The sequence below is a fragment of the Nicrophorus vespilloides genome, unplaced genomic scaffold, assembly GCF_001412225.1.
Source record: "Nicrophorus vespilloides isolate i.1.1-1 unplaced genomic scaffold, Nicve_v1.0, whole genome shotgun sequence".
Classification (NCBI taxonomy): Eukaryota; Metazoa; Arthropoda; class Insecta; order Coleoptera; family Silphidae; genus Nicrophorus; species Nicrophorus vespilloides.
In genome coordinates this window covers 688,216-708,313 of record NW_017100088.1, presented here as the reverse complement: position 1 = coordinate 708,313, position 20,098 = coordinate 688,216, and the positions used below count along the sequence as shown (strand labels likewise).

The 20,098-nt window shown below is 28.4% G+C and overlaps 2 protein-coding genes and 1 long non-coding RNA gene across 11 annotated transcripts in view; all 3 read left to right on the top strand.

Moving 5' to 3' along the window:
* The first annotated feature begins 2,045 nt into the window (after positions 1–2,045).
* Positions 2,046–2,562, top strand: LOC108567439. The gene is made up of 3 exons (XR_001891244.1): positions 2,046–2,127; positions 2,191–2,378; positions 2,431–2,562. It is a non-coding gene; the product is annotated as an uncharacterized LOC108567439 (long non-coding RNA).
* A 4,863-nt stretch (positions 2,563–7,425) lies between these two features.
* Positions 7,426–15,498, top strand: LOC108567436 (putative fatty acyl-CoA reductase CG5065). 6 transcript variants are annotated; one of them, XM_017927906.1, is made up of 7 exons: positions 7,445–7,782; positions 9,992–10,240; positions 10,302–10,560; positions 10,618–10,807; positions 10,860–12,034; positions 12,087–12,335; positions 12,390–12,480. In XM_017927906.1, the coding sequence occupies exons 1-5, from the start codon at positions 7,585–7,587 to the stop codon at positions 11,290–11,292; spliced, it is 1,329 nt and encodes a 442-aa protein (XP_017783395.1). In that variant the 5' UTR covers positions 7,445–7,584; the 3' UTR covers positions 11,293–12,034; positions 12,087–12,335; positions 12,390–12,480. The 6 variants fall into 6 exon arrangements, with proteins under 6 accessions (XP_017783397.1, XP_017783400.1, XP_017783399.1 ...); XM_017927907.1 differs by lacking the exon at positions 7,445–7,782 and adding an exon at positions 9,666–9,932; XM_017927908.1 differs by lacking the exons at positions 10,618–10,807; positions 10,860–12,034; positions 12,087–12,335; positions 12,390–12,480 and adding exons at positions 12,708–12,894; positions 12,954–13,610 and having other exon boundaries at positions 7,426–7,782.
* Positions 13,777–20,098, top strand: part of LOC108567437 (putative fatty acyl-CoA reductase CG5065) — an 8,765-nt gene continuing 2,443 nt past the window's right edge. The window contains exons 1-5 of one of the 4 annotated variants that reach the window (XM_017927916.1): positions 16,096–16,373; positions 16,426–16,674; positions 16,728–16,986; positions 17,043–17,229; positions 17,283–17,731. In XM_017927916.1, coding sequence (XP_017783405.1) covers positions 16,176–16,373; positions 16,426–16,674; positions 16,728–16,986; positions 17,043–17,229; positions 17,283–17,709 — 1,320 coding nt within the window. In that variant the 5' untranslated portion in view covers positions 16,096–16,175 and the 3' untranslated portion in view covers positions 17,710–17,731. Of the gene's footprint in view, positions 14,127–16,095; positions 16,374–16,425; positions 16,675–16,727; positions 16,987–17,042; positions 17,230–17,282; positions 17,732–18,254; positions 18,551–18,602; positions 18,852–20,098 lie in introns of those variants that run through there. The other 3 variants (XM_017927917.1, XM_017927915.1, XM_017927913.1) reach the window with 3 other exon arrangements.

Sequence of the window (20,098 nt, the reverse complement as noted above, 5' to 3'; positions counted from 1 at the left end):
AATCTAAATAATTAAAAACAAAAGAAAACTTTACATTTTTGCTCCCATTCTGTCAAATGCTATTTCTACTAAAGTTGAATATTGTAATTAATAAATAGAAAATAATTAAAAGATTACAGTGATTAATTTGTTATTTTTATATCGCATTTTTATGTATGTATTTATTTTCAATAAATATTTTTTTTAAAAATGTATGCGTATTTTGCATTATTTTCAAATCATTCTGTTATTTTACAGAATGATTTGAAAATAATTAAATAAATTAAATTTATTGACGTTTATTTAAATTACAACATATATTACTAGAAATCTATGGTGATAAACTATGCAAGATTTCAATAAAACCTAAACTTGCACAGTTTATCAACTTTGACTAAGAAAGAGTAATTTGGTTGGAAACAAAGAAAGTTCACTTATGTTTTTTATAGTGAAAATCTTAAAGTTCCAAAACTCGGCAAACATTAATCGAAATTTATAAATGGTTATTCTTCGGTGGTTTTAGATAAATTAAAACCTGAAACGTCTCATAGAGATCACGTTAGGATTCGTGTACAGAGAGAATCTGGATGTCCTATCGAATAGTCTTAATCAGAGTGAATGAAAGTTTTTTTTAAAAGAGGACAAATAAGAAGAATTTATTAAATCCTATTTATAGTAAATTAACTTTATTATAAAACAAAATTGTAAGCTAAAATATGATTTCGTGAGCCCTGTTGGTGCTTGCAGCAATAAGGCCATCGTTCATTACAGATGGACAGTCAAATGAATGAGGTTCAGCATATGGACCTTCAACCAAGTCGATGAAAAATGACAGTGTTAAGGATAGCAGCAGATTTACAGTCAAAGAAAATATTGGAATAGAAGAGATAGTATAACAAGACGACAGGCAACCAACAAATTAAAAAAAAAATCAAATCATCATAATGGTAACTATCCATCGGGAAAGATTACCTACCTAATGTCAACCGCGATCTTAAATGTACTCAATGTTCACATTGATGAACAGATTGTGAATGAAATTATACGACATAAAATAAAGTAACTAGTTAATGAAATAAGAGAAATTGTACATGAGCAATAATGTTAATAAGTACAAAAATATTTTTTTCTTAATAATCTCCTCATTACTTTTTATCAATTATAATTCCGTTGACATATACACAAGATTAATGAAAAAATGATAACTATTAAATGAAAATACAGTGTTAATTGCTTGAAAAGGTCATCCGTTTGCATTGGTTAAATAAATTATAACATTGACATATAATTCTTTATATATAAATATGATTTCGATTAAAACAAATCAGTTCAACGTTTCTCACCAACAATGAAAAATAGCAACAGATTTTTAGATTATTTTCAAGGAAAGTGCATATTCATAACGGGATATACGGGGAGCGTAGGAATGGCTCTTCTGGAAAAATTCCTAAGATCATTTCCTCAAGTGCATAAAATTGTCTTACTAATTAGACCAAAAAGGTCGGAAAATATGCCAACAAGAATTTCGAATTATTTTGATAATCTAGTAAGCAATAAAACAGATATTATTAATAAGAATGAAATAATGTTTACTGCAGATATTTTCGGTAATGAAAGAAATGCTTAAGGATTATTTAGATAAAATCATGTAGATGGAAGGTGACATAGTGAAACCGAATCTTGGATTGAGCAAGGAAAATCTTCATTATATTTACAATAACGTACATGTTTTCTATCATTGTGCGGCTTCAGTTAGTTTTGTGGAAAACTTAAAGAATAGCATTACAAGCAATTTGTTTGGAACTGAAATAGTTTATAGCGTTGCTAAAGATTGCAAAGAAATTAAAGTAAAATTTAATATTAATGAAAAAATAAGTTTATTTTTTTAGTGTTTCATGCACGTATCTACGGTTTTCTGCAATCATGGTTTTTCTCAATCAATATTGAAAGAGGAAATCCCAGAAAATCCAGCAAATCCGGATCATTTACTCGAGATGGCAAAGACTATGAGTGTTAATGAATTAGAAGAATATTTTAAAGAATCTAATATATTTTTAAACAATTACGTTTTCACCAAAAATTCTACAGAAAATCTTCTTGGCAATAAGAAAGATGATATAAAAATAGGAATTTTGAGAATTGGTTGCGGTAATTAAGAAAATAATACAAACGAAATATTATTAAAATATTACAAAATATTTTAATTTTTAGTGATGGAAAGTTACAAAGAACCGTTTTCTTCCTGGTTGATTAATGAAAATACTTTCAATGTAATTTTGAAAAACCTTCTAATCGGAATAGCTTTCAACATGAAAGAAAACAGCTAGCGTATATTGCTCAACAATTGATGTATGCGTCAATTCTCTCATAGCTTCAACATACGATACAGCGCATAATACGTAAGTCGACATTTTTCTATTTACTAAAATTAACATTCTTATTTTATTGTAGAGAAAATATTAAAGTGTATAACCTAGCAACAAATCGACCGACAGTAAAAAAATATACGAAATATTTGTTAAAGAAAACGTGAAGGATCCTTGGTTGATCTTTGGTAATTTAAAGTATAGGTTGCTATGTCACATGAAGGATTTGGTTCTGGAGATGAGTGGAAAACGTGGGATTTACGTTAGAGAAATGGAGAAGATGGATCGATCTATAGAGATTTCACGAAATTTTCTATTGAAGGAGTTGTATTGTCATACAAAGAATTTGGATGAACTTTGGAATAGTCTCAATCAGAGTGAAAGGGAATTGCTGTTTTTTAATTTAAATGACATTGATTTTGAGAAATATGTGAAAAGTTGGTTTAAAATAGAAAAAATATATAATCCTATGGATCCAACTTCCACAATGTTACATTTTGCCAAACTTTAATATAACTGAATTATTTATAGTTTCTCTATTTTCTTTATAGTAATATATTATAATTATTAGTTAATTAATGATTGTTTCTAGAATCTATATCTAAATAATTAAATATAAAATAAAGAAACTTCAAATTATAACCAACAAGTCAAATATATAATAATTGTTCAAGTGATTTGTTGTGGAAAACGATCCTTATTTTAATATTAAGTTATTTTGTAATTTATTTTAAACAAGATTTCATGTTGACAGATCGATAATATTGAGAATTGGTAAAAAAAATGAATCAGGGAGAAAAGAAATTGCTTATCTTCAATTTGAAGTAGATTTCCTATGAAAAATATGTTAAGAGAATATATTCAATGAATTAAATAACTAGAAATAAGATAAATTGTACACGTGATTGCAATTTTATCAGTAGAAAAATGAGTAATTGTAAATAATCTCCCAATTACTTTCAATCAATTTAGATCGTAATAATTATATAATCCAGTACATATAAATAGTACAAAATAACAGTTGTGTTTAAGTTTGTGATTATCACAGGTCACACGATTGTGTTGATTAAAAATTAGACTTTTTACAAGTGTTTCCTTATATATAAATATGATCTCGATTAAACCAAATCAGTTCAACGTTTCTGATCAACAATGGAAAACAGCAACAGGTTTTTAGAGTATTTCCAGGGAAAGTGCATCTTCATAACGGGATGAACGGGTTGCGTGGGACTTGCACTTCTGGAGAAACTCCTAAGATCATTTCCTCAAGTGCATAAAATTGTTTTACTAATTAGAAAAAAAAGATCGGAAAATGTGTCAACAAGAATATTAAATTATTTTGATAATCCTGTAAGTATAAAAAAAAGAAATTATTAATAAGAATTAAATAATGTTTGCTGCAGGTATTTTCAGTGATGAAAGAAGTGCAGAAGGATTACTTAGAAAAAATCATTTGGGTGGAAGGAGATGTAGTGAAACCGAATCTTGGATTGAGTGCAGAAAATCTAAATTATATTTACAATAATGTAAATGTTTTCTATCATTGTGCGGCTTCAGTTAAATTTGTGGAAAACTTGAAGAATAGTATTACAAGCAATATTTATGGAACTGAAATGGTTTATAACGTTGCTAAAGATTGCAAGAAACTTGAGGTAAAATAAAAAAAAATAGATATATGAATGAATAAGTTTAGTTTTATTATATTTTTTAGTGTTTCATGCACGTATCTACGGTTTTTTGCAATCATGGTTATTCTCAATCAGTTTTGAAAGAGGAAGTCCCGGAAAATCCAGCAAATCCAGTTCGTTTACTCAATATGGCAAAGAGTGTGAGTGTTAATGAGCTTGAAGAAAATTGTAAAGAATCTAAAAATTGGTTAAATAATTACGTTTTCACCAAAAACCTTACAGAAAATCTTCTTGGCAATAAGAAAGATAATATAAAAATAGGAATATTAAGAATTGGCTGCGGTAATTAACAAAATAATGCAAGGAAATATTTTTTAAAGAAATATTTTAATTTTTAGTGATGGAAAGTTACAAAGAACCGTATCCTTCCTGGTTGATAAATGAAAATGTGTTCAATGTAGGTTTGAAAAATGTTGTAAGAGGAATAGTTTTCAAAATCAATGAAAAAGCTACCTCCTATTGGACACCAATAGATATATGCGTAAACGCTCTTATAGCTTCGACATACGACACTGCGCATAATACGTAAGTTGAAATTCACTTATCTTGTTATAACTATATTATTTTTGTATTCCAGAAAAAATCTTAAAGTTTATAATGTAGGAACAAATCATCCGACTATAAAAGAAATACTCAAAATATTTGTTAAAGAAAACGTAAAGGTTTCTATGTCACATGAAGGATTTGTTTTTGGAGGTGAGTGGAAAACGCGGGATTTACGTTAGGGAAATGGAGAAAATAGATTATTCCATAGAGATTTTACAAAATTTCGTATTGAAGGAGTTGTATCTTCATACAGAGAATTTGGATGAACTTTGGAAAAGTCTCAATCAGAGTGAAAGAGAGTTGCTGTTTTTTAATTTAAATGATATTGATTTTGAGAAATATCTGAAAAGTTGGTTTAAATTGGAAAAAAAATATAATCCTATGGATCCAACATCCACAATGTTACATTTAGCAAAACTTTAATGTAATTGAATAATTTACTGTTTCTATAGTTTATTCTTTCTTTTTTGTAAGTTTATATAAGATATTATAGTTACTATTTTATTTGTTATTGTTTCTAGAATATTAATCTATTTCAAATAAATTTAGTAAGTGAAAATTTTATTTTTTTCAAATTTGCCCCCAAACGTCCAAAACGGGAACGATCCTTGGTTAATCTTTGGTAGTTTGAAGTATAAGTTTTCACATCAAGGATTTGGTTCTGGAGATGAATGAAATCAGAATTTATTTTACAGAAATGGACTTTCCAGAGTAGTCTATTTCGTGTACTGTAACAGAATTGTGATGAACTTTGGATAGGTCTCAATCTCAATCTATAATAAAATAAGGATAATTTGTTAATTAGCGGTATAAACATGATTAGTTCGAAATAATCTCCTAATTATTTTCAATCAAAATATATTAAATTAATAGATATTAAATATTGCAAGAGTTACAAAGGTCTTTGGAACTTTGACTTCTGTTTCTTTGTATATAAACGTGGCATCGATTGAAGCAAATTAGTTGAACGTTTCTGACCAACAATAAAAAATAGCAACAGGTTTTTACAGTATTTCCAGGGAAAGTGCATTTTCATAATGGGGTGCACAGGTTCTGGAGAAACTTCTAAGATAATTTCCTCAAGTGAATAAAATTGTGTTACTAATTAGGCAAAAGAAGTCTAAAGATGTATCAACAAGAATATTAAATTATTTTGATAATCGGAAATTATTAATAAGAATTAAATATAATGTTTGCTGTAGGTATTTTCGGTGATGAAAGAAACGCATAAGGATTATTTAGAAAAAGTCATGTGGATGGAAGGAGATGTAGTGAAACCGAATCTTGGATTAAGCGAGGAAAATCTAAATTATATTTTTAATAATGTAAATGTGTTCTATCATTGTGCAGCTTCAGTTAAATTTGTGGAAAACTTGAAGAACAGTATTACAAGCAATATTTATGAAACTGAAATGGTTTATAACGTTGCCAAAGATTGCAAGAAACTTGAGGTAAAATTTGAAAAAATAGATATATGAATGATTAAGTATAGTTTTATTATATTTTTTTGTGTTTCATGCACGTATCTACGATTTTTTGCAATCATGGTTATTCTCAATCAGTTTTAAAAGAGTTTCCTCTTTCAAAACTGATCGGAAAATCCAGCAAATCTAGATTGTCTACTCGAGATGGCAAAGAGTATGAGTGTTAATATAATTGAAGAAAATTGTAAAGAATCTAAAAATTTTATAAATAATTACGTTTTCACTAAAAACGATACAGAAAATCTTTTTGGCAATAAGAAAGATAATATAAAAATAGGAATTTTGAGAGTTGGTTGCGGTAATTAACAAAATCATACAAACGACATCTTATTTATAAAAATATTCTAATTTTTAGTGATAGAAAGTTACAAGGAACCGTTTCCTTCCTGGCACCTGATTCATGCAAATTCGTTCAATGTAATTTTGAAATTCAGTATCAATGAAAAAGCTGCTGCTGCTGTGTATTACACACCAATAGATAGCTGCTGTCTATTACACACATACGATGCTGCTCATATTACTTAAGTTGAAGTTCACATATCTTCTGATAATTACTTTATTTTTGTGTTGTAGAGAAAATATTAAAGTTTATAATGTAGCAATAAATCGTCCTACTGTGAAGGAAATATTCAAAATTTTTATTAAAGAAAACGTGTGATTTACGTTAGAGAAATGGAGAAATTGGAGTATTTTATAAATATTTCACAAAAATTCGTATTGAAGGAGTTGTATTGTCATACATATCATACAATCAGAGTGAAAGTAATTTTCTGTTTTTTTAATTTAAATGACGTATGTTTTGAGAAATGTGTAAAAAGTTGGTATAAATCGTCTATGGAAAACCAATATACTCCAACTTCCACAATGTTACATTTAGCCAAACTTTAATTTAACTGAATCATTTACTGTTTCTCTATTTTCTTTATAGTAATGCATTATAATTATTAGTTTATTAATGATTGTTTATAGAATCTAAATCTAAATAATTAAAAATAAAATAAAGAATCTTCAAATTTATAACCAACAAGTCAAGTGTACAGTAAATATTCAAGTGATTCATTGAGGAAAACGTGAAGGATCCTTGTTTTAATTTTAAGATATTATACAATTCACGTTATACAAGATTTCATATTGATAATTTGTGATAAAAAATTAATCGGGGAGAAAAGAAATTGCTATTCTTCAATTTGATGGAGATTTCTTATGAAAAATATGTTAAGAGAATATAAGCAATGAATTAAATAACTAGGAAAAATGATGACAATTTTATCAGTATAAAAATGGGTAATTCTAAGTAATCTCCTAATTACTTTCAATCAATTTAGATCGTAATAATTACAAAGCCCAGCACATACAAATTGTACAAAATAAGAGATAAATAATAAATGCTGTGTTCAAGTTTGTGATTACCAAAGGTCACACAATTGTGTTGACTAAGGAATTAGAACTTTTTACATGTGTTTCCTTATATATAAATATGATCTCGATTAAACCAAATCAGTTCAACGTTTCTGATCAACAATGGAAAACAGCAACAGGTTTTTAGAGTATTTCCAGGGAAAGTGCATTTTCATAACGGGATGCACGGGTTGCGTAGGACTTGCACTTCTGGAGAAACTCCTAAGATCATTTCCTCAGGTGCATAAAATTGTTTTACTAATTAGAAAAAAAAGATCGGAAAATGTGTCAACAAGAATATTAAATTATTTTGATAATCCAGTAAGTATAAAAAAGGAAATTATTAATAAGAATTAAATATAATGTTTGCTGCAGGTATTTTCAGTGATGAAAGAAGTGCAGAAGGATTATTTAGAAAAAATCATTTGGGTGGAAGGAGATGTAGTGAAACCGAATCTTGGATTGAGTGCAGAAAATCTAAACTATATTTACAATAATGTAAATGTTTTCTATCATTGTGCGGCTTCAGTAAAATTTGTGGAAAACTTGAAGAATAGTATTACCAGCAATATTTATGGAACTGAAATGGTTTATAATGTTGCTAAAAATTGCAAGAAACTTGAGGTAAAATTTAAAAAAATAGATATATGAATGAATAAGTTTAGTTTTATTATATTTTTTTTAGTGTTTCATGCACGTATCTACGGTCTTTTGCAATCATGGTTATTCTCAATCAGTTTTGAAAGAGGAAATCCCTGAAAATCCAGCAAATCCAGATCAATTACTCGAGATGGCAAAGAGTATGAGTGTTAATGAGCTTGAAGAAAATTGTAAAGAATCTAAAATTTTTATAAATAATTACGTTTTCACCAAAAACGCTACAGAAAATCTTCTTGGTAATAAGAAAGATAACATAAAAATAGGAATATTAAGAATTGGCTGCGGTAATTAACAAAATAATGCAAACGAAATATTATTTAAAGAAATATTTTAATTTTTAGTGATGGAAAGTTACAAAGAACCGTATCCTTCCTGGTTGATAAATGAAAATGTGTTCAATGTAAGTTTAAAAAACGTTGTAACAGGAATAGTTTTCAAAATCAATGAAAAAGCTACCGTCTATTGCACACCAATAGATTTATGCGTAAACGCTCTTATAGCTTCGACATACGATACTGCGCACATTACGTAAGTTAAAATTTACTTGTCTTATGATAATTTCATTATCTTCTATTCTAGAGAAAATGTTAAAGTTTATAATGTGGCGATAAATCGTCCTACGGTGAAGGAAATATTCAAAATGTTTGTTAAAGAAAACGTGCAGGATCCTTGGTTGATCTTTGGTAGTTTGAAGTATAGGTTTCTATGTCACATGAAGGATTTGGTTTTGGAGATGAGTGGAAAACGTGGGATTTACGTCAGAGAAATGGAGAAAATGGATTATTCGATAGAGATTTTACAAAAATTCGTATTGAAGGAGTTGTACTGTCATACAGAGAATTTGAATGAACTTTGGAAAGGTCTCAATCAGAGTGAAAGAGAGTTGCTGTTTTTTAATTTAAATGATATTGATTTTGAGAAATATGTAAAAAGTTGGTTTAAATTGGAAAAAAAATATAATCCTGTGGATCCAACTTCTACAATGTTACATTTAGCAAAACTTTAATGTAATTAAATAATTTACTGTTTCTATAATTTATTCTTTCTTTTTAGTAAGTTTATCTAAGATATTATAATTACAATTTTGTTTGTTATTGTTTCTAGAATATTAATCTATTACAAATAAATTTAGTAAGTGAAAAACTTATTTTTTTCAAATTTACACCCAAACGTCCAAAACGGGAATGATCGTTGGTTATTCGTCGGTAGTTTGAAGTCTAGGTTTTACTTTATAGGTCAAGGATTTAGTTCTGGAGATAATTGAAAACAAAATTTATTTTACAGAAATGGACTTTCCAGAGTAGTCTATTTCGTGTACTGTAACAGAATTGGGATGAACTTTGAATAGGTCTCAATCAGAGTGACAGAGAGTTGCTGTTCTTAAATTTATAAGAGATTGAATTTAATATATAAAGATAAAATAAGGACAATTTGTTAATTAGCAGTATAAAAATGATTAGTTCGAAACAATCTCTTAATTACATTCAATCAAAATTCTGATAGATATTAAATGTTGCAAGAGTTACAAAGGTCTTTGAAACTTTGACTTGTGTTTCTTTATATATAAACGTGGCATCGATTGAAGAAAATCAGTTAAACGTTTCTGATCAACAATGAAAAATAGCAACAGGTTTTTAGAGTATTTCCAGGGAAAGTGCATTTTCATAACGGGATGCACAGGATGCGTAGGAATTGCACTTCTAGAAAAACTTCTAAGATCATTTCCTCAAGTGAATAAAATTGTGTTACTAATTAGGAAAAAGAAGTCTAAAGATGCGTCAACAAGAATATTAAATTATTTTGATAATCCAGTGAGTATTGTATATAAACGGAAATTATTAATAAGAATTAAATATAATGTTTGCTGTAGGTATTTTCGGTGATGAAAGAAACGCATAAGGATTATTTAGAAAAAATCATGTGGATGGAAGGTGACATAGTGAAACCGAATCTTGGATTAAGCGAGGAAAATCTAAATTATATTTATAATAAAGTAAATGTGTTCTATCATTGTGCAGCTTCAGTTAAATTTGTGGAAAACTTGAAGAATAGTATTACAAGCAATATTTATGGAACTGAAATGGTTTATAAAGTTGCTAAAGATTGCAAGAAACTTGAGGTAAAATTTAAAAAATATATATATGTGAATGAATAAGTTTAGTTTTATTATATTTTTTTAGTGTTTCATGCACGTATCTACGGTTTTTTGCAATCATGGTTATTCCCAATCAGTTTTGAAAGAGGAAATCCCGGAAAATCCAGCAAATCCAGATCGTTTACTTGAGATGGCAAAGAGTATGAGTGTTAATGAACTTGAAAAAAATTGTAAAGAATCTAAAAATTTTATAAATAATTATGTTTTCACCAAAAACGCTACAGAAAATCTTCTAGGCAATAAGAAGGATAATATAAAAATAGGAATTTTGAGAGTTGGTTGCGGTAACTAACAAAATAATACAAACGACATCTTATTTATAAAAATATTTTAATTTTTAGTGATGGAAAGTTACAAGGAACCGTATCCTTGCTGGCACCTGATTCATGCAAATTCGTTCAATGTAATTTTGAAAAACGTTGTTACAGGAATAGTTTTCAACATCAATGAAAAAGCTGTCGTCTATTGCACACCAATAGATTTATGCGTAAACGCTCTTATAGCAACTACATACGACGCTGCGCATATTACGTAAGTTAAAATTGACATATTTTCTGATAATTATTTTATTTTTGTGTTGTAGAGAAAATCTTAAAGTTTATAATGTAGCGATAAATTGTCCTACTGTGAAGGAAATATTGAAAATGTTCATTAAAGAAAACGTTAAAGATCCTTGGTTGATCTTTGGTAGCTTGAAGTATAGGTTTCTGTGTCACATGAAGGATTTAGTTTTGGAGATGAGTGGAAAACGTGGAATTTACGTTAAAGAAATGGAGAAATTAGAGCATTTTATAGAGATTTCACAAAAATTCGTATTGAAGGAGTTGTATTGTCATACAGAGAATTTGGATGAACTTTGGAAAAGTCTCAATCAGAGTGAAAGGAAATTGCTGTTTTTTAATTTAAATGAAGTAGATTATGAGGAATGTGTAAAAAGTTGGTATAAATCGTCGATGGAAAACGAATATAATCCTATGGATCCAACAACCACAATGTTACATTTAGCAAAATTGTAATTTAATTATTATTTTATTTGTTATTAAAATTACTACTTAGGTCACAACCGACCAAATATACAAGAAATATTCAATATCAAGATTAGGTTAATGTCCTATTTGAAGGAGTTGGTCTTAAAAGAGTACGGGGAATTTACTTTACAGAAATGGTCTGGCTTGAGCGTCATCACAAAGTTTTAGAATATTTCATTTTGAAAGAAATTTGTGACATTGATAATATTTATAATATGTGGAAAAAAATTGAATCAAAAATAAAATAAATTGCTTTTCTTCAATTTGATGGATATTGCTTATGATAAATATGTTAAAAGCTGGCATACATCAAATAGAAATAAATAACTTCAAATACATCATAATAATGTCATGGCTGGTACAAAAAATTAATACAAAATAACAGATAGATATTAAATGGCGACAAACAAATTGTGATTTCCAAAGGTCACTCGTTTGCGTTGATTAAAGTTATATCAACATTGATATATGTTTCTTCATATATAAACGTGACATGAATTGAAGCAAATCAGTTGAACATTTCTGACCAACAATGAAAAACAGCAACAGGTTTTTAGAATATTTCCAGGGAAAGTCCATTTTCATAACGGGATGCACAGGTTGCGTAGGATTAGCTCTTCTGGAGAAACTCCTAAGATCATTTCCTCAAGTGCATAAAATTGTGTTACTAATTAGGCAAAAGAAGTCTAAAGATGTGTCAACAAGAATGTTAAATTATTTTGATAATCCAGTAAGTACTAAAAAGGAAATTACTAATAATTATTAAATCATGTTTGTCGCAGGTATTTTCGGTGATGAAAAATATAAATAAGAATTATTTAGAAAAAATCATGTGGATGGAAGGTGACATAGTGAAACCGAATCTTGGATTAAGTTCAGAAAATCTAAATTATATTTACAATAATGTAAATGTTTTCTATCATTGTGCGGCTTCAGTTAGTTTTGTGCAAAACTTAAAGAATAGTATTACAAGCAATATGCACGGAACTGAAATGGTTTATAACGTTGCTAAAGATTGCAAAAAAATTGAGGTAAAATTAAGAATTAATAAAAAAAAATAAGTTTATTTTTATTATATTTTTTAGTGTTTCATGCACGTATCTACGGTTTTCTGCAATCATGGTTTTTCTCAATCAGTATTGAAAGAGGAAATCCCAGAAAATCCAGCGAATCCGGATCATTTACTCGAGATGGCAAAGACTATGAGTGTTAATGAATTAGAAGAATATTTTAAAGAATCTAATTTATTTTTTAACAATTACGTTTTCACCAAAAACGCTACAGAAAATCTTCTTGGCAATAAAAAAGATAATATAAAAATAGGAATATTGAGAGTTGGTTGCGGTATTTAACAAAATAATACAATTGACATGAAATAATTAAGAAAATATTTTAATTTTTAGTGATGGAAAGTTACCAGGAACCGTATCCTTCCTGGTTGATAAATGCGAATTCGTTCAATATAATTTTGAAAAACCTTGTAACGGGAGTAGTTTTCAACATTAATGAAAAAGCTAGCGTCTATTGCACACCAATAGATATATGCGTAAACGCACTAATAGCATCAACATTCGATACTGCGCATATTAGGTAAGTTGAAATTTTCCTATTTTCTGATAATAATATGTTTTTTTTTTTTTTTCATGTAGAGACAATCTCAAAGTTTATAATGTAGCGACAAATAGTCCTACTGTGAAGGAAATATTCAAAATATTTGTTAAAGAAAACGTGAAGGATCCTTGGTTGATCTTTGGTAGTTTGAAGTATAGGTTTCTTTGTCACATGAAGGATTTGCTACTGGAGATGAGTGGAAGACGGGGGATTTATGTTAGAGAAATAGAGAAATTGGAACATTTTATAGAGATTTCACAAAAATTCGTATTGAAGGAGTTGTATTGTCATACAGAGAATTTGGATGAACTTTGGAAAAGTCTCAATCAGAGTGAAAGGGAATTGCTGTTTTTTAATTTAAATGACGTAGATTATGAGAAATGTGTAAAAAGTTGGTATAAATCGTCGATGGAAAACCAATATAATCCTATGGATCCAACTTCCACAATGTTACATTTAGCAAAACTGTAATTTAATTATTATTTTATTTGTTATTAAATTTACTACTTAACTCCCAACCGATCAAATATACAAGGAATATTCAATATCAAGATTAGGTTAATGTCCTATTTGAAGGAGTTGGTCTTAAAGAAATACGGGGAATTTACTTTAAAGAAAAGGACTGGCTTGAGCGTCCAAAGTTTTAGAATATTTCATTTTGAAAGAAATTTGTTACATTGATAATATTTATATAACATGTGGAAAAAAATTTAATCAAAAATAAAATAAATTGCTTTTCTTCGATATAATGGATATTGCTTATGATAAATATGTTAAGAGGTGGCATAAATAGTATAGAAATAAATAACTTCAAATACATCATAATAATGTCATGGCTGATACAACAAATTAATACAAAATAACAGATAAATATTAAATGGCGAAAAAAAAATTGTGATTTCCAAAGGTCACTCGTTTGCGATGATTAAAGTTATATCAACATTGATATATGTTTCTTCATATATAAACGTGACTTGAATTGAAGCAAATCAGTTGAACGTTTCTGACCAACAATGAAAAACAGCAACAGGTTTTTAGATTATTTCCAGGGAAAGTGCATTTTCATAACGGGATGCACAGGTTGCGTAGGATTAGCTCTTGTGGAGAAACTCCTAAGATCATTTCCTCAAGTGCATAAAATTTGTTTACTAATTAGACCAAAACGGTCCAAAAATGTGTCAACAAGAATATTAAATTATTTTGATAATCCAGTAAGTACTAAAACTAATTCTATTAGTAAAAATGAAATAATTTTTAATGCAGATATTTTCGGTGATGAAAGAAATGCATAAGGATTATTTAGAAAAAGTCATCTGGATGGAAGGTGATGTAGTGAAACCGAATATTGGACTGAGCGAGGAAAATCTTGATTATATTTACAATAACGTAAATATTTTCTATCATTGTGCAGCTTCAGTTAAATTGATTGATAACTTGAAGAATAGTATTATAAACAATATTTATGGTACTGAAATGGTTTATAGCGTTGCAAAAGGTTGCAAGAAAATTGAGGTAAAATTAAAAAAAAAGAATCAATAAGTCTGTTTTTATTAGATTTTTTAGTGTTTCATGCATATATCGACGATTTTTTGCAACCATGGTTTTACTCAATCAGAATTGAAAGAGGAAATCCCGGAAAATTTAGCAAATCCAGAACGGTTACTGGAGATGGCAAAGAGTATGAGTGTTAATGAACTTGAAGAAAATTGTAAAGAATCTAAAAATTGGTCAAACAATTACGTTTTCACCAAAAACACTACAGAAAATCATCTTGGCAATAAGAAAGATAATATAAAAATAGGAATTGTGAGAGTTGGTTGCGCTAATTAATTAAAAAATACACACGAAATATTATTGAAAAAAAATTTTTTTTTTAGTGATGGAAAGTTATAAGGAACCATATCATTTTTGGCTGATAAATGAAAATGTGTTTAATGTAATTTTGAAAAATGTAGTAACTGGAATTGGTTTTAATATGAAAGAAAAAGCTAGCGCCTATTGTACACCAATTGATTTTTGTATAAATGCTCTTATAGCTTCAACGTATGATACAGCGCATATTACGTAAGTTGAAATTCTCCTACATTCTTATAATAACATTATTTATTGTAGAGAAAATCTTAAAGTTTTTAACGTAGCAACAAATCGACCGACTATAAAAGAAATATATGAAATATTTGTTAAAGAAAACGTTAAGGATCCTTGGTTGAGCTTTGGTAGCTTGAAGTATAGGTTTTTGTGTCACTTGAAGGATTTGGTTCTGGAGATGAGTGGAAAGCGTGGGATTTACGTTAGAGAAATGGCGAGAATGGATCAATCTGTAGTGATTTCACGAAATTTTTTATGCAAGGAGTTGTATTGTCATACAGAGAATTTGGATGAACTTTGGAAAAGTCTCAATGAGAGTGAAAGGGAATTGCTGTTTTTTAATTTAAATGATATTGATTTTGAGAAATATGTGAAAAGTTGGTTTAAAATGGAAAAAAAATATAATCCTTTGGATCCAACTTCCACAATGTTACATTTAGCAAAACTTTAATTTCCTTGAATAATGTATTATTTCTATGTAATTATAATTTATTAGACAGGTAATAACAATAAAAAATATATAAATACTTAATAAATATGTATAAACAAAATAATATAAATTCCTAGTAAACCCTGAAAATAGGAAAAATTGTAATATAAATTGATAAAAATAATTAATAAAGTGGTAATATTTTATTAGTTACTTTTGTTAGAAACTGAATCGTTTGTAAATAATTTAAAATAAAAGAGATAAACTTCAAATTTATAAACAAAATGACAAACGTACATGATTGTTTGTTAAGGAAACCGTGAATGATCCTTGTTTGGAGTTTCGGTTGATGTTCCATTTGAAGGAATTGGTTTGAGAGTGGAGAATGAGGAATTTACGTTAGAGGAGTTGTTTGTGCATCAATTGGAAGTTGTACAACATTTATTGTTAAAATATATTTGTTACATCAATAATATTTATAATACGTGAAAAAAGAATTCAGAAAAAAAGAATTAATATTTTTGAACGAGATTACTTATGAGAAATTTGTTCAGACCTTGTATAATCGAAAAGAAACAATGATATAAATAACTAAAACTGGAACGAAGTAATTTAATCCGAGATTTAGTTTATGAATTTCAAAGGTCAATCGTTTGCGCTGATTTTCAACTTTGACTTGTGTTTTTGTATATATAAACGTGATCTCTATTAAAGCAAATCAGTTGAACGTTTCTGATCAAAAATGGAACACAGAAACAGATTTTTAGAGTATTTTCAGGGAAAATGCATTTTCATAACGGGATGCACGGGTTGCGTAGGAATGGCACTTCTTGAGAAACTCCTAAGATCATTTCCTCAAGTGCATAAAATTTGTTTACTAATTAGACCAAAAAAGTCGGAAAATATGTCAACAAGAATTTCAAATTATTTTGATAATCCAGTAAGTACTAAAACAGATATTATTAATAAGAATGAAATCATTTTTACTGCAGATATTTTCGGTGATGAAAGAAATGCATAAGGATTATTTAGAAAAAATCATCTGTATGGAAGGTGACATAGTGAAACCAAATCTCGGATTAAGCCAGAAAAATCTTGATTATATTTACAATAACGTAAATATTTTCTATCATAGTGCAGCTTCAGTTAAATTGGTGGACAACTTGAAGAATAGTATTATAAACAATATTTATGGTACTGAAATGGTTTATAGTGTTGCTAAAGTTTGCAAGAAAATTGAGGTAAAATGAAAATATATGACTGAATAAGTTTATTTTTCTTATATTTATTTTAGTGTTTTATGCATGTATCTACGATGTTTTGCAGTCATGGTTTTTCTCGGTTAGTATTGAAAGAGGAAATTCCGAAAAATCCAGTACATCCAGATAGTTTACTCGAGATGGCTAAGAGTATGAGCATTAATGAACTTGAAGAAATTTGTAAAGAATCTAAAAATTGGCCAAACAATTACGTATTCACCAAAAACGCTACAGAAAATCATCTTGGCAATAAAAAAGATAATATAAAAATAGGAATTGTCAGAGTCGGTTGCGGTAATTAACAAAATAATCCAAACAAAATATTCTTTAACAACTATATCAATTTTTAGTGATGGAAAGCTATAAGGAACCGTATCCTTCCTGGTTGATAAATGAAAATATGTTTAATGTAATTTTGAAAAATGTTCTAAACGGAATAGCTTTCAATATAAAAGGAAATGCTAGCGCCTATTGCACTCCAATTGATTTATGTATAAATGCTTTAATAGCCTCAACTTACGACACTACGCATTATACGTAAGTCGAAATTCTACGATCTTCTAATAAATAACATTCTTTTTTTATTGTAGAGAAAATCTTAAAGTTTATAACGTAGCAACAAATCGACCGACTATCAATGAAATATACAAAATATTTGTTAAAGAAAACGTTAAGGATCCTTGGTTGATCTTTGGTAGTTTGAAGTATAGGTTTATGTGTCACCTGAAAGATTTGGTTCTTGAGATGAGTGGAAAACGCGGAATTTTCGTTAGGGAAATGGAGAAAATGGATAAATTTGTAGAGATTTCACGAGATGGCTTATGTGAGGAGTTATATTGTCATACAGAGAATTTGGACAAACTTTGGAAAAGTCTCAATCAGAGTGAAAGGGAATTGCTGTTTTTTAATTTAAATGACATTGATTTTGAGAAATATGTGAAAAGTTGGTTTAAAATGGAAAAAAAATATAATCCTATGGACCCAACTTCCACAATGTTACATTTAGCAAAACTTTAATTTCCTTGAATAATGTATTATTTGTAAGTAATTATAATTTATTAGATAGATAATAACAATAAAAAATAATTAACACCTTAATTGGAAAAATTGTAATATAAATTCATAAAAATAATTAATAAAGTGGTAATATTTTATTAGTTATTTTTGGTAGAAATTGAATCGTTTGTAAATAATTTATAAGAAAAGAGATAAACTTCAAATTTATAAACAAAAGGACAAACGTGTATGATTGTTTGTTAAGGAAACCGCGAATGATTCTTGTTTGAAGTTTAGGTTGATGTTCTATTTGAAGGAATTGTTCTGAGAAACGAGTGGAAAATGAAGAATTTACGTTAGAGGAGTTGCTTATGCATCAATTGAAAGTTATACAACATTTAATGTTAAAATATGTTTGTCACGTCGATAATATTCATAATATGTGAAAGAAGAAATTAGAGAAATTCTTCAATTTTATCGAAATTACTTGCGAAAAATATATTAAGACCTGGTATATTCGAAAAGAAACAATGTAATAATCAACTAAAAATCAATGATTTTCAAAGGTCAATCGTCTGCGTTGATTTTCAACTTTGACGTGTGTTTTTTTATATATAAACGTGATCTCGATTAAAGAAAATCAGTTGAACGTTTCTGATAAGAAATGAAACACAGCAACAGATTTATAGAGTATTTCCAGGGAAAATGCATTTTCATAACGGGATGCACGGGTTGCGTAGGAATGGCACTTCTGGAGAAACTCCTAAGATCATTTCCTCAAGTGCATAAAATTGTTTTACTAATTAGACCAAAAAGGTCGGAAAATATGTCAACAAGAATTTCAAATTATTTTAATAATCCAGTAAGTACTAAAACAGATATTATTAATAAGAATTAAATAATGTTTACTGTAGATATTTTCGGTGATAAAAGAAATGCATAAGGATTATTTAGATAAAATCATGTGGATGAAAGGTGTCATAGTAAAACCGAATCTCGGATTAAGCCAGGAAAATCTTGATTATATTTACAATAACGTAAATATTGTTTATCATTGTGCAGCTTCAGTTAAATTGGTGGACAACTTGAAGAATTGTATTACAAATAATATATATGGCACGGAAATGGTTTATAACGTTGCTAAATGTTGCAAGAAAATTGAGGTAAAATTTAAAAAAATATGAACGCATAGGTCTGTATTTATTATATGTTTTAGTGTTTCATGCATGTATCTACGATTTTTTGCAATCATGGTTTAACTCAATCAGAATTGAAAGAGGAAATCCCGAAAAATCCGATGCATCCAGATCGTTTAATCCAGATGGCAAAGAGTATGAGTGTTAATGAACTTGAAGAAAACTGTAAAGAATCTAAAAATTGGATAAACAATTACGTTTTCACCAAAAACATTACAGAAAATTTTCTTGGCAATAAGAAAGATAATATAAAAATAGGAATTGTCAGAGTTGGTTGCCGTAATTAACTAAATAATATAAACAAAATATTTCTTAACAACTATATAAAATTTTAGTGATGGAAAGCTATAAGGAACCATATCCTTCCTGGTTGATAAATGAAAATGTGTTTAATGTAATTTTGAAAAATGTTCTAAACGGAATAATTTTCAATATTGTAGAAAACGCTAGCGTCTATTGCACTCCAATAGATTTAAGTATTAATGCTTTAATAGCGTCAACTTATGACACAACGCATTATACGTAAGTGGAAATTCTGCTATCTTCCGATAAATAACATTCTTTTTTTATTGTAGAGAAAATCTGAAAGTTTATAACGTAGCAATAAATCGACCGACTATCAAAGAAATATACAAAATATTTGTTAAAGAAAACGTAAAGGATCCTTGGTTGATCTTTGGTAGTTTGAAGTATAGGTTTATGTGTCACCTGAAAGATTTGGTTCTTGAGATGAGTGGAAAATGTGGGATTTTCGTTAGGGAAATGGAGAAAATGGATAAGGCTATAGACATTATACAAAAAGTATTATTGAAGGAGTTGCATTGTCATACAGAGAATTTGGATGAACTTTGGAAAAGCCTCAATCAGAGTGAAAGGGAATTACTGTTTTTTAAGCTAAATGTAACATTGTGGAAGTTGGGTCCATAGGATTATATTTTTTTTCCATTTTAAACCAACTTTTCACATATTTCTCAAAATCAATGTCATTTAAATTAAAAAACAGCAATTCCCTTTCACTCTGATTGAGACTTTTCCAAAGTTTGTCCAAATTCTCTGTATGACAATATAACTCCTCACATAAGCCATCCTTCAATAATACTTTTTGTATAATGTCTATAGCCTTATCCATTTTCTCCATTTCCCTAACGAAAATCCCACATTTTCCACTCATCTCAAGAACCAAATCTTTCAGGTGACACATAAACCTATACTTC